Below are 13,533 nucleotides of genomic sequence, written 5' to 3' on the forward strand. Positions count from 1 at the left end.
ATTAAGGGAAACTGAAGGGGGTGAAAACCAGACAGAGTGAAAAAATATAACATAACAGAGGCAAATAGAGGAGACGGGAAAGCCATTAAATAGAAACATGTCATAGGGGAGTTCATAGATATACTATAAAAATATGAATAATTACGATTTCTTTTATCATCAGATACATTTTTTATGTAATGGGCTGTTTGAAAGTTACAGTATCTAAGTGAGTACATATACTGTATGTAGATGTACTATAGTTAAAAGGGAATGGAATATGTATGTATATATATCATTTTATCTCTGGCTTGAAGACTTTGCTGCTTTACTTTGGACTAAGGTCAGTGAGGAAATGACCTACTACTGTGCTACTTTGTCTTCTTTGGATTACATTGCCAATATCTTGCATTGTGTTCTTTATTCTTCCTCACTTGGTTGTACACACACACACACACACAGTATACATTTTTAGTCCTGCGTATTAGTTTTGAATCGAGCTAACGAAGGCAAAAAATACCGTATATTGTCTATAACACTGTTGCGGGCATTAGGGACCAAGACCCCTCCTGCTCAAATTTTTTTATAATTGCCTCTATTAACGCTATAATATGCGGGCTTTTTTATGCGCCCCCTACTGCTGGAATTCAGAATTACAACAAAGCGGTCAGTTGCTTCGATATGACGTAGGCTCTGCCGAGCCCAACTGTCCCTGTGTCTTTTTAGTGAGCATTTTAAAACTACACTCCGCCCATTGCTCGGCAAAATGCCTCATTTCCGTGCCGCCATTTACTTCTACGTCATTTTCAGTGTGCCACCAACTGGGCCAGGGCAGGAAATGAATCGGGCATTCACAAAATATAAAGAAATAAACTATTGAAGAATACAGCAAGATGTTAGAGGAGCTGACAGACTTAATCATCTTGTCATCTCCTCTAGTAGTAGTAGTCTCCTCCTCTAGTTGTTTTTATTTTTTGACAAAAAGTAGTGGATTTCAGCTTTAACAGTTTAAACCCTAACTATAACGCAAACCATGATCCCAAAACAGTTTAATATCATGTCATCTTTCAACATTGGCCATAGGCGCGTCGCAAACCGTAAAAAACAATGACTACTTTACAATGAGCTTGTCATATACTGCCCTGCAGTTCCATTATTGGAGCCGGGAATGCGCTTTGCGTCCTCTCTCTCTCTCTCTTCCTCTCCCACCTCTGTTTTCAGCACCTGTCTCCAAGCAGCCTCATCACCACCGGTGTATTTAAGCCTCCCTGTTCCAGGTAATCCTTGCCCAAGTATTGCAGTTTCTTCCAGCGGTACCACGGCCCATTTACCTCACGTAAGTCACTCTATTCCTCGTTCCCTTTGTTGACTCCTGTGTCTCCTTGTTCTCAGAGTTTTCCCCCGTCTTCCTGATCCACGTCATTCCTACTGCCAAGCCAGCCACCTGTCCACGCCACCGCCTGCCAACGCACCCAGGACCACCGCCATTACCTTTCCTCAATAAACTGTTCATCAATTTACATCTGGCGCCGCCTGCTCTTGGATCCAGCTACTCCCCATATGTGACAGAGCTATTTTATTAAGTTTTTGACTCTGTGATGATCTCTTTTTAAAAAAGCATAAACTGTGTATCGCACACAGCTATCTTTGGTTCAGTATTTACTGTAACGGTTGAGCAAGTTTACCACGCTATTTTCTCCAGGATCAACTATGTTATCTTCCACCACGCTGCTGTTCGCCCTCAAGTCAGTCAACTATTTGCTGGCGGCCGATGCTATCAACTCCTCCGCTAACATGGCACCTTAGAAGGAGCAGAGTGTTTGGGTGGCATCTGAAGGCAATTCAGAAACTGCGAACAGATAAGGTTTTTGGTGAATAGTTAATTTGTGAGCAGGTTTGCAAATGGTGAATTGCGTATCGGCGGGTGTTCACTATACTTCATATCGTCGACAGCCAGGTTTAACTTTTGATGATGTTTGAATATGTGAGCCATGATTCTAGAGTCCTGCACATCCATCCATTTTCTGGACCGCTTATCCTCGCGGGAGTGCTGGAGCCTATCCCAGCTATCTTCGGGCGAGCAGCAGGGTACACCCTGAACTGGTCGCCAGCCCATCGCAGGGCACACATAAACAAACAACCACTCGCACTCACATTCACACCTACGGGCAATTTACAGTCTTCAATTAACCTACCATGCATGTTTTTGGGATGAGTGAGGAAACCAGAGTACCCGGAGAAAACCCACACAGGCACGGGGAGAACATGCAAACTCCACACAGGTGGGGCCGGGATTTGAACCCCGGTCCTCAGAACTGTGAGGCAGATGTGATAACCATTCGTACACCGTGCCACCCGGGTCCTGCACAATGAACGATATATAGCATTATTGGTCACATTATTGCCCATAGGATATTTACAGTTATCATAATGGAGACCCCGCTCTGGGATTTATCAAAATCAGAATAAAAGCAAATCCAAAAGTATCAGCACTAAAGAGCACCGGGTTATGAGTCTGAGTAAGATTGCTTGAATGACTTCACATTTCATTTAATTTACAAAAATATAACATAATCATGCAGTGTAACATTTGTGCATGTTGTGCATCAGTGCTTGTTGCCAATACAATCATGTTGATGGATGCTGGCTGTAGTAAAGTGTAGAAGAAAGTCGAGATGATGGCTATTCGCAAATAGATCGGCTGTTATAAAATGAAATTGCAAAAAAAAAAAAGAATAATACTTTTTAAAAAAGCACACTTGTAGCTTTCCCCTGATGAACAGAGAAATTAGATTAAATCAGGCTGGATTCACCAAGTTGAAGTAAGAGTTTCATTTGTGTACATTACCTAATAAAATATCTCGCCTGCTGTTTTATGCAGCAGCCCCCTTAGAAATAAAAAAGATGAGCAGACGAGCTATATTTTAAGATATCCTCTGAGCCAGTGTTTTCAGTGATAGCCATGAAATTGTCACAGCCTGAACTAAATTAGAGCCTGCAGAGTAACAGTTTGACTGGGCCTGACATCATCTGGTGGACATAAAGTGTGTATAAATTTCTACACTAAAAAATACTTTAACCAACAGTTACTGAAGCATCAGTCCCATGCGGTGCAAGACAGCTGGCTTCCTCCTAACATTTTCCTTTTTTACAAATTGTATTCACAATCTCATCAGTTGTATACATCCATTGTTCCCACTATGGGCGGTTAAAGACTTCTTGAAGAATTTGAGGGGGGAAAAAAACAATCATTGGGCAACTGTTATTATCTTTTCACATTTTATATTTTTCTTCATTAAAAGTTGCATAAAATACTTTGTAAAAATGAATATTTTTTGATACTGAAATCTTACTCAGATAAAATAAATTTTACGATGAAAACAGGACAGCAGCAGAACCTGCTGCTTACATTTAAAAGCACAAGACAACTGAGAAAATGTAGAAAAGTAACTTCAGCCAACTGATTATCATTGAGAAATATTGTATCATGTGAACATGTAAATGTATTCTGAGAAGTGAGCTGAACACAGACATGATGAACACACCAGACTCAGACTAAATGAGCACATACTGTAAATCAGTGATGTTAGATCAATAAAACTCAACAACATTTTGGCCAAAGTTCAAAAGAATCGAACGTTATACATTTGTCATTTTCCACAGCCACCCACCTTTATTTAGCATACCCTGCCACCATCACTATGCTGGACTTACTTGCTAAACCGCAGGCCTCCTGCGTGCATGTGGCTCTGGACCGTCTGCCAACGGCCAGCCTTGCTGCCCCCAGTCAGCATGCTTCGAATGCTGTCACTGCGACTTGGCCCTGCCCCAGCCCCAGAGCAAGCACCGAACCCGCTGTCACCAGCCCCCGGTGAGGGTCCAGCTCCGCCCTGCCCACTCTTATCCACAGCTCCACTGAGATGGACAAACACGAGGGAAGGATCGAGAGAGGATACGAAGACGAAAGACGGACGAACGGCATAGGGACAAAGTTGGAGAGCAGTAAGTATAACCTCTGAGGTTATTCAAGGCAAAATGCAGCGGAAAGTGTTCAGCAGGCAGTAAAAACTAGACTTTACACCGATTTTATCGGGCTGATCGGTATCGGCCGATATTTAGCATTTTATGCTGATCGGCTGATCGGCTTTAATGTCATAATTCGCCGATTTGATCAACGACGTCATTGATCGGCTCCGCAAAAGACATTTACTGCGCATCGCCGCGTGCATAGTATATTTGAATCCAAAAGCGAGTTTATCTTTAGCCTTGTCACGTGTCTTTTGACGTAGTACTGCAAATATCTGACGGCCAAAGAAGGTATTTAAAAAAAACAAAAACAAAAAACATGTCGCCGGTGTGGGACAGACAACACGTCTGAGACAGGCAACACATAATGCCCGGATCAAACTACAAGACAAATTTGCTCTTTCACAATTGCACTGTCAGACTACTGCAATAAAATCTTGTATTCCGATACCACCGCATCCCGTTTTTTACGATCGTTGGGCTTTATCTTGTCAACTCAAATGCGACCGGATACACTCGTTATCGTGGCAAGGACAACAAGAGTGGAGCGCGCCGACGGTATTATAAGGACAAAATGGGGAAAAACGTGTGTTGGTGGTCACCGGTGCTCAGAACAGGAGAGGACGTTCATTTAAGGCTTGCTTGAGGCATGTTCCCGTACTTTTAATACCATACGGCTCACAAGCAGGCAATAAAATATTATGTAGCCTAGCAAGCTAGTGTTAGCACGAACGGTTGGACGTAAACACACCGCCGTTCTGTCGAATCATGCTCTAAAGTTTCGGTGTGGGTGAAGTCATTTAATGAAAAATAAAGTAATTTAATTACAGTAAGTTAGCACCCATTATTTCTGTCATGTAGTGTTAGTTTGACCTGACTGATTAGAATACACGATCTGACTAGAGCAGTGATTTCCAAACTTTATGGAGCCAAGGAAAATATTTTGCAATTGAAAAATCTCACGCCACACCAACAAACAAAAATGTCACAAAAAGTGGTTACATTAATTACTGTATTTACTTCCTGCCATCTAATAGAAGACCATTCATTTGTTCTCTGTCACTGTGCCTTACTGGCATAAATAGAGGAACAAAGATACATTATTTATTGTAAATAATTTTTTTGGAGCAATTAAGTACACAAGTATATACTGTAAATAAACAGGTCATTTAAATAGACACATTCCTCCATCTTGTGATCGGATCGGTGATCGGTTATCGTTTTTTTAAACTCGCTGATCGGCCTCAAAAATCCCGATCGTGTAAAGCCTAGTAAAAACGTGCCTACTGATTTGCCATACTGACTTTTGAGTACTGTGAATCAGACACAATGCATCGTCAAATTTTTAAGAGCGCAGATGCACTTGAAGACACCAAACCAGACGTTTCCAGTCCACCCGCAACTCATGATGAAAACAGACAGGTTTGTATCGAAAGAAATCAAAATGTTTTCCATAATAAAAATCCCACGAAGAAAACTGCACTCCCACCAAAGTTGACCCACAAATTCAAGGAGACAGGACCTTCCACAGAGTGAACACATGAAGAAATACCACAACACTGAACCAGCACATCCTTTGTGACAACATTTAGACAACAAGCGCAGACTGAGGGTAAAATAATGTGTAACTTTTAGTGTCGTAAAATGCCAGCACATTTGCCAAAACTGCATCCTGCATCAACAGCCTAAAATTGTCATTGTCTGTGTTTTAGTTTTAGATTGTTTCGTTTTGTTTCATGTTTTACTGTGTCCCCTGTTGTCCATGTCGTGTGCTCATTTAGCTATTGTGTCCACCTATTCTTGTCAACCCTCTACCTTGTGTCAACCAATCAGCTCCTTCTAACCGCTCAAGTCTTGTCCAGATATTTCTCGTTGGCTTGTCAATTTGTATTTAGTTCCCTGGTTTCTTTCAGTGCTTGTCGGTTCATTGTCTTATGTCATTTTTGTAAGTCAGGTCACTAGTAATGTTTTGTTTCCTGTTTTGGGTTAACTCAAGTGTTTCTTTTTTACTTTGATTATAGCTTTTTGGACTTAGTTAAGGTACTATTTAATTTTTTCTGTGTACCTTGTTTACCATCTTTGTGTTTGGAAAGAAATCCTTTTTTGAAATTCCGGTACTCCCGCCTGGCCTCCCTAATTCCCTGCACTTGGGTCCTCCATGTTTTGTCTTGGCTCCAACACCTCAAAAACCCAAACCTGACAAAAACTCTGCTAACATTAAAATAACTATCAATAAACCGTGTTCTCACGAGCATTGTACAGGAATTGCAATGTAAAAAGAATAATATGCTTATATCCACAGTATGTCGGGTATGTTTGTAGATTGTGCTGCTGCAGGCCTTTAAAATAATTTAAATCTTTTTTTTCCCCACGATTGACACGTTATTCAACAGCGCTGCTGCTCCATCAAATGTTTTAATGCAGCACGAGCAAACTATTCAACCACTAAAACTATGTTTTCTGTTCAAGAATGTAAGTAAGTAGTTATACTTAGTTACTAGTGTGTTCACCATTACATAAACATAAAAAATATATGTAATTACCAATGCTGTTCATTTAAGGCAGCTGTGACATAGACCTTACATTGGCGGGCTAACATTTAGCATTGTACATGAGAAGTACATACAGGAATTGTCCCAGATTCAAATTAGTAGGGCTCCAGCATCACTGGTTAACAAAGCTAAGACAGAGTGTTTAATTGTACTTACATTTTATAGAGGTGAGATGTGTGAGGTGCATCTGCGATGCAACTGATTACACTACATGCCTTTGACATTCAATTTACCGGTAATGTCTTTTCACATTTTTACGCAAAAGTGCTTCAATTAAATTTGATCTCTTAAGAATGTTGAAATGTTAGTTACAGTCACACGTACAGTCGATAACGGTTTTATGATCGCAGGTTATTTCTTTCATTATTTCTGATTGGGATTTTCCCCCCCAAATCTGATTGTATTCAACTCTAGAGGTTTAATTGTGTACTGTAGCTGGAGTGTCTTTAAAAGAGCAAAGAAATGGCTCAGAGGAGGTGTAAGTTTCCTTAAAGCACCAACAGTTCTGGGAGTGGACAGTGCGAGTTCTGACAAAAAATGAGCAAAGACAGAAAGAGACGAAGACGTGAGAAGGGTAAGATCAGACGTGATGCTACACGTACACAAACAAACAACGGTGACAAAAGTAATGTTGAGACCACCCCATGTAAAATAATGCTTTGAAAGGTTCATTTCGAAGTAAACCCAACACAGGCCCCCAACTAAGGTATACATGATACAGTGAATGAATGCAAAGCTAAACAGCTGGTGGAGTTGCTAAAAACATTGGGATTTGGTCTGTGAGTGTCTCCATGGTACCACTTCATGGGCTTCAGGTGAGAGTTAATGGGCAATGAATGAGGCAAGCGCAGCTGTAGGGAATGTGGTGATCAAACCTTACCACCTTGTATGTAAAAGTTTATTTCTAGACTTGATGACTACTCTCAAACAATGAAATTTTACCATCAATGTGGTGACTTCTTTTGAGTGTTACCAGAAAAAAAGCTGAATCTTCAGGCATTATTTGCCTAGCAGTTGTAATTTCTACCAACATGAGGGCGGTCCTGAAATTCAAAGTAATATTGAGGGAAGGCATTGCACATCTCTCTCAGGAGCCGCATGCCCAACAGTGCTTACTAAACACCACCTCACTATAGCCATGAGGATTGAGGGGAGACTTGTGGTAAAATACACCATGTGAATACAAGTTGAGATATTCTGTCATGTTTTTAGTTTTTGAAATGTGATCTTTTCACATCTTCTATAAATGAACAGCACATAAAGTGTGTTGTGTTTGGCAGCCAGCTCCAATAGACTATTACAGTAACACAAACGTGTTTACATGACCCCTTTCCTTCCAGCCCCACCGTGATAGGGACATATTGTATCTCAAATGCACAGAGTGAGACTCACTTGGGTGTGAGGCGAGGGTCTCCATAGGGAGCGTAGGGAGACATGTTTAATAGAAACTCCTTAGGTGGGTAAGAGCTCCACCTCTGTTGCACATTGCTGCTGTCATTGTTATTCCAAAAGTCTCTGTCAAGATCACTGCGGTCAGAGAGAGTGGCAAAGACAGTTACACAACATAAACATATAACATCACATGAGAACATTGTAACAAGGAGAAAAGGCTGGCAGGGCAAAAAGTGATACATTTTAAAACCCAGGACAACATTTTTTTGCATTTGTAAACAGACACAGTTGGATATTCCTACCCAATATTCACAATTATTCAACAATTCTCCTATGCATTCGAAGAAATACAGGCTTGTCGTAACATTTAACATGCTAAAAGAATAGCTTACTACTAAGAAGTGTTGTTAAATGTGATACCACAGCACCATAAATCATTTTCATGTGTCCCCCATCTACAAATTTCCCATCACCTACTTGATGGCTTTATTTTCCCCTCGACCTCTCACAGACTCTGGAGAGTTGGCAGCTTCCACTCCGGGCTTATTCCTCTTCCCCTGTGCACAGACAAGGTAGCGAGTGATGGGGGATACATTGGATGATATATATATATATATATATATAGACAGTAACTGTAATGTCAAAAGTGCCACTTGTCTTCATTGCGTAATTTTCTTTGGTAAAAACATTCCTAGGGTCATGCAAACAGCAAAAATAAATTATAAAACATTTTTCTCGCAGGTTTTATACTGTATGTAGTAACTATTATTCATCAGTAAAATGTTACCCCACTATTGGGATTTGCATTATCAACAATGATAAATGAAGAAAAAATTGAATAATTCGAAGATGGTACTAAGTGAGGAGCCTAACCTGTGCTGGAGCCTATCCCAGCTATCATCGGGCAGGAGGCGGGGTACACCCTGAACTGGTTGCCAGCCAATCGCAGGGCACAAACAAACAAACAACCATTTGCACTCACAGTCACACCTACAGGCAATTTAGAGTCTCCAATCAATGCATGTTTTTGGGATGTGGGAGGAAACCGGAGTGCCTTCAATGTGTTTCGATTAGCTAAAATTTTACAGCACAATGTTAGCTGCACCACGTGTGGCACCGTTTACAGAGCGAGTGCTAGCTAAAAAAAATAATAAATAAAAATACACCTTTCTACTAATACTGCTTATTTTCCGCTCACGTCAAGGCTTCTACATGTCAACTAACGTATAAACTGTTCTATGGTTTTCTCGATTAAACCATATTGAAATGCATCTCCACAGACGTCCTCTTCCAAAATTATACGTGCTGCAGGTGTCGCCATTCTAAGTTTGTACTCTGTTTGTCCGAACATTCGGACAAGTCAAGCTGTCACTGGAGCTTATGAATTTTAATGAGAATTATCGTTCATGGTAAGTGCTGTACAGTATAATTCATACTCTCGACCAATTTTCCTCTTAATGGTTATAGATTCAGCGGTTATAGCTATTGACCCTGCATTTTATCATACTATATTTCTAACTTTGTGGGTGAGAATGCAATGTGCTTCTCAGCTGAGTCACAGAGACTGCTCTTACATAATGTTTTTCTCACTGTAAACTCAGTGAGGTCAATGACCATGCCATCAAATAATAAGTAGTTTAATAATATGTACTATTATTGCTTTATTTAACCCAGTACGTCAATTGAGAATTGTTTCCCATTTACAATCCTATCTGAGAGGAAATTTAGGGTTCAGTGTCTTGGCGAAGGATACTTCAACAGTAGACACTCAGAGCCGGGATTTGAACCAGTGACCGTTAGGTCAGTTGATGACCCACTCTACCAACTGAGTCACAGCTGCCCCTGTTTGCAAAATATATATAAATTATATTGTAACTACTCTATGTATAAATGGCTGTAAATTATGTTAACTTTAAATTGCTTGACCTATACGATCAAACAGACACCGTATATTAAGCTATACATAGAGTACCCGAAAAGTATGGATAAACTTACACAAGTCTAAACTTTTAGATAAATCAAAATTAATGTTTCTCCACAGCCACGAAACTATAAGTGCGAAAACATCCCAGAACACAATTCATCTCATAGAGTATGAAGTTTAATTGGATCTTTGTTTAAATCCAACTGTACCAAACTAACACCCACCATATTGGATGTTCCTGTGTTTTGCATTTCAATGAGAATTGTTGACTCATATATTTCCAGATGTAATATTAAAGTTTCCTGGAATACTTCATCTCCCTTCTTTCAATGGTTTGATGACTTCTTTTGACTGCTTACCACCAGGAACAACTCACCAACCAGGAACCACCAGGATGTGGATCATTTGGTACTGGATAATTTTTTTTTGTACTGGATCATTTGGATCGTACACACACTTCACTTGTCTCTGACCCATCAGCCCTCACATAACAGAGGAGAAATTAACACCTCGAAATTGCAATGATGTGTCTTTTTCCTCTCTCGGGAACAATAAAAAAAAAACATTTAATCAAAACACACCACACACAATCAACTATTATAAGGCATTTTGAATCAATCCTTATGTTGTACGTAGAAATTTCATCCATCCATCCATTTTCTGAGCCGCGTCTCCTCACTAGGGTTGCGGGCGGGCTGGAGCCTATCCCAGCTGTCATCGGGCAGGAGGCGGGGTACACCCTGAACTGGTTGCCAGCCAATCGCAGGGCACATAGAAACAAACAACCATTCACACTCACAGTCACGCCTACGGGCAATTTAGAGTCTCCAATTAATGCATGTTTTTGGGATGTGGGAGGAAACCGGAGTGCCTGGAGAAAACCCACGCAGGCACGGGGAGAACATGCAAACTCCACACAGGCGGGGCTGGGGATTGAACCCGGGTCCTCAGAACTGTGAGTCTGACGCTCTAACCAGTCGGCCACCGTGGCGCCTAGACATTTCAATCTTTTTATATTTTAAATCGGACAAACATAACTTCTGCTAAATAATTTATCTCGATTGCTGTGCCAAGATTATTGAGCCTTTCCTATTCAGCACATTGTGTTGTTGTCATGGCTTAACATCAAAACATGGTGTATGGGGGAGGAAGCCTGGTTTGACCGATTGTTTTGGCAGTATATGGCGACCTCATTGGGCAGCAACAATATATTGATGTATCAATTCATAGATGCATAAATTAATATACTGTATAATGCTTAAATGTCACATTATAATAAAGTCTATATTGTGAACTTTATTGCTTTATGTGTGCGTTTTGACATCTCCCTATATATAAATCCCAGTTCCAATGAAGTTGGAACATTGTGTTAAAAGTAAATAAAAACAGAATACAATTATTTGCAAATCTTTTTCAACCTATATTCAACTGAATAAATGACAAAAACAAGATATTTAACGTTCAACTGATAAACATTTGGTCTTTTGTGTGCAAATATTCTCTCATTTTTAATTTGATGCCTGCAACAGGACAGGGTCAACCAAAGACTGGGAAAGTTGAGGAATGTTAAAAAAACACCAGTTTGAAATATTCCACAAGTGAACAAGATAATTGGAAACAGGCGAGTGTTATGATTGGGTATAAAGGGAGCATCCCTAAAAGGCTCAGTTGTTTACAAGTTGACACAAGATGGGGTGAGGTTCACCACTTTGTGAACAACTGGATGAGCAAATATTTCAACACTTTAAGAAGGTTTTTCAACATATAATTGCAAGGAATTTAGGGATTTCATCACCTATGCTCCATAATATCATCAAAAGATTCAGAGAATCTGGCGAAATCTCTGCACGTAAGTGGGAAGGCTGCAAACCAGGACCTATCTTCTTCTTTTCCTTTCGGCTTGTCCCGTTAGGGGTCGCCACAGTGTATCATCCTTTTCCATGCAAGCCGTTCCAACCTTCTTGGACTCGTTTCTTCCCTTCCTGACCACACTCACCATTGCTTTGGACTGTTGACCCCAAGTATTTAAAGTCCTCCACCCTTGCTATCTCTTCTCCCTGTAGCCTCACTCTTCTCCCTCCACCCCTCTCATTCATGGACATATATTCTGTTTTACTTCGGCTAATCTTCATCCAAGTACCGATGACATTTTAGGTCAAAGAATGCTAACTAATATACGTCTTACTCGCACTTATCATGTTATATGTACATTACACATCTAACAGTGTCTTACAAATCACTTACAGATCCTGTTTTGTTGTTTTTGGCAAAGTTTACCATTTTCCCAACACTGTGTCGGTCTGCAATAAATGTCCATGTCAAACATGGGTTCCGACTGTACAAACATGGAACTTTTTTTTTTAGTCCCGACACATCTTCGAGGCAGAAATTTTGTGTTGACCCATTTTTGAAGTCGACTTTGTCACGATACAATCGTATCAGGGTTGACTGGACCCAGAAACAGACAGAGGCGGAAGAAATTGTGGAGAATGGTTTATTTAAATAGAGTTCAGAGAGGGATCTCCAAGATGTGATGGTGGACCGTTGGGACAAGGGACGTGCGGGAAGCAGTGGTGTGAGCAGATGGAAGAGCTTGGCGGCGTGGCTGGAGAGAACAGTGAGGCGGGGAGCACGAAAGGACCACTGAAGATTAAGAAGAACACGGAGATAAGTACAATTGCTGGGAGTAGTGTAGTTTACGTGCGAGGAGAGAGCCGGTGTACTACGGAGGAACATTACTACTCTGGCGGTGGAATCCTGGATCTGGCAGGTTAAAATGTAGGAAAAGATGAATGCTGATTGACAACAGGTACGCGGCTGAGGTGGTGCTGATTACTGGGAAGAGAGGGAGAGGGAGAGGGCAAGATGGGCGCAACATGCCACCCAAGCTCCAATAGAGGAATTGCAGAGCACAGACCATGACAGACCTAGCTGAATTTTTTTATTTTCTTTTCCCCCTTAGCCCTAATTGAGTGTTGATAAAAGGAAAGATGACGTAACACAGTGATAAACATGCCACTGTCCCAAATTTTGGGGAACATGATGCAGGCATCAAATTCAAAATGAGTGAATATTTGAAGACATTTTTTAAAAAATGCAGTTCATCGGTTTGAACATTAAATATCTTCTTTTTGCTATGTATTAAATTGAATATAGGTTAAAAAATATTTGCAAACCATAATACTCTTCATTGGAATTGGGGTATGTTGTATGTCTCTCAATATTTTCACAAATACAATATTATGTAGAGGAAAAGTCTGTTTACTACGCATCAATGGCTTTTGATCTCAGTGGTAAACAACATGGATCAGAATATACAGCAATAAGACACCATACACAATTCTATTGGATCATTGATCTACAGTATCTACAGTACACCATTATTGTGGCACAGCTACGAAGATTTTCAACAGAATGGAACATATGTGCCAAAAACATAAAAACAATGTCACATACTGGAAAGTGGAGAAGACTGGATTCAAGGGTGGAATACATTTCCAGAAGTCAGGGGTGAAAGAGTCATTGCAGCTCATCTATCATTAAACAATTATAAAACCTTGAGAAAAGCTGAGGAAGGTGGACAAGGTACAATGTTGGATGATATGGCAAACAGGAGATCCATCCATCCATTTTCTGAGCCGCTTCTCCTCATTAGGGTCG

General features: G+C 40.5%; 1 protein-coding gene across 3 annotated transcripts in view; it reads right to left on the minus strand.

Moving 5' to 3' along the window:
• Positions 1–13,533, minus strand: part of syt7b (synaptotagmin VIIb) — a 152,064-nt gene that overhangs the window by 56,332 nt on the left and 82,199 nt on the right. For 2 of the 3 annotated variants that reach the window (XM_061703001.1, XM_061703010.1), the window contains exons 3-5: positions 8,427–8,506; positions 7,950–8,084; positions 3,694–3,894 (exon numbers count right to left, since the gene is read on the minus strand). In XM_061703001.1, coding sequence (XP_061558985.1) covers positions 3,694–3,894; positions 7,950–8,084; positions 8,427–8,506 — 416 coding nt within the window. The remainder of the gene's footprint in view (positions 1–3,693; positions 3,895–7,949; positions 8,085–8,426; positions 8,507–13,533) is intronic. The other variant, XM_061703018.1, reaches the window with a different exon arrangement.

Source organism: Phycodurus eques, chromosome 2 (genome assembly GCF_024500275.1).
Source record: "Phycodurus eques isolate BA_2022a chromosome 2, UOR_Pequ_1.1, whole genome shotgun sequence".
In the NCBI taxonomy this organism is placed as follows: Eukaryota; Metazoa; Chordata; class Actinopteri; order Syngnathiformes; family Syngnathidae; genus Phycodurus; species Phycodurus eques.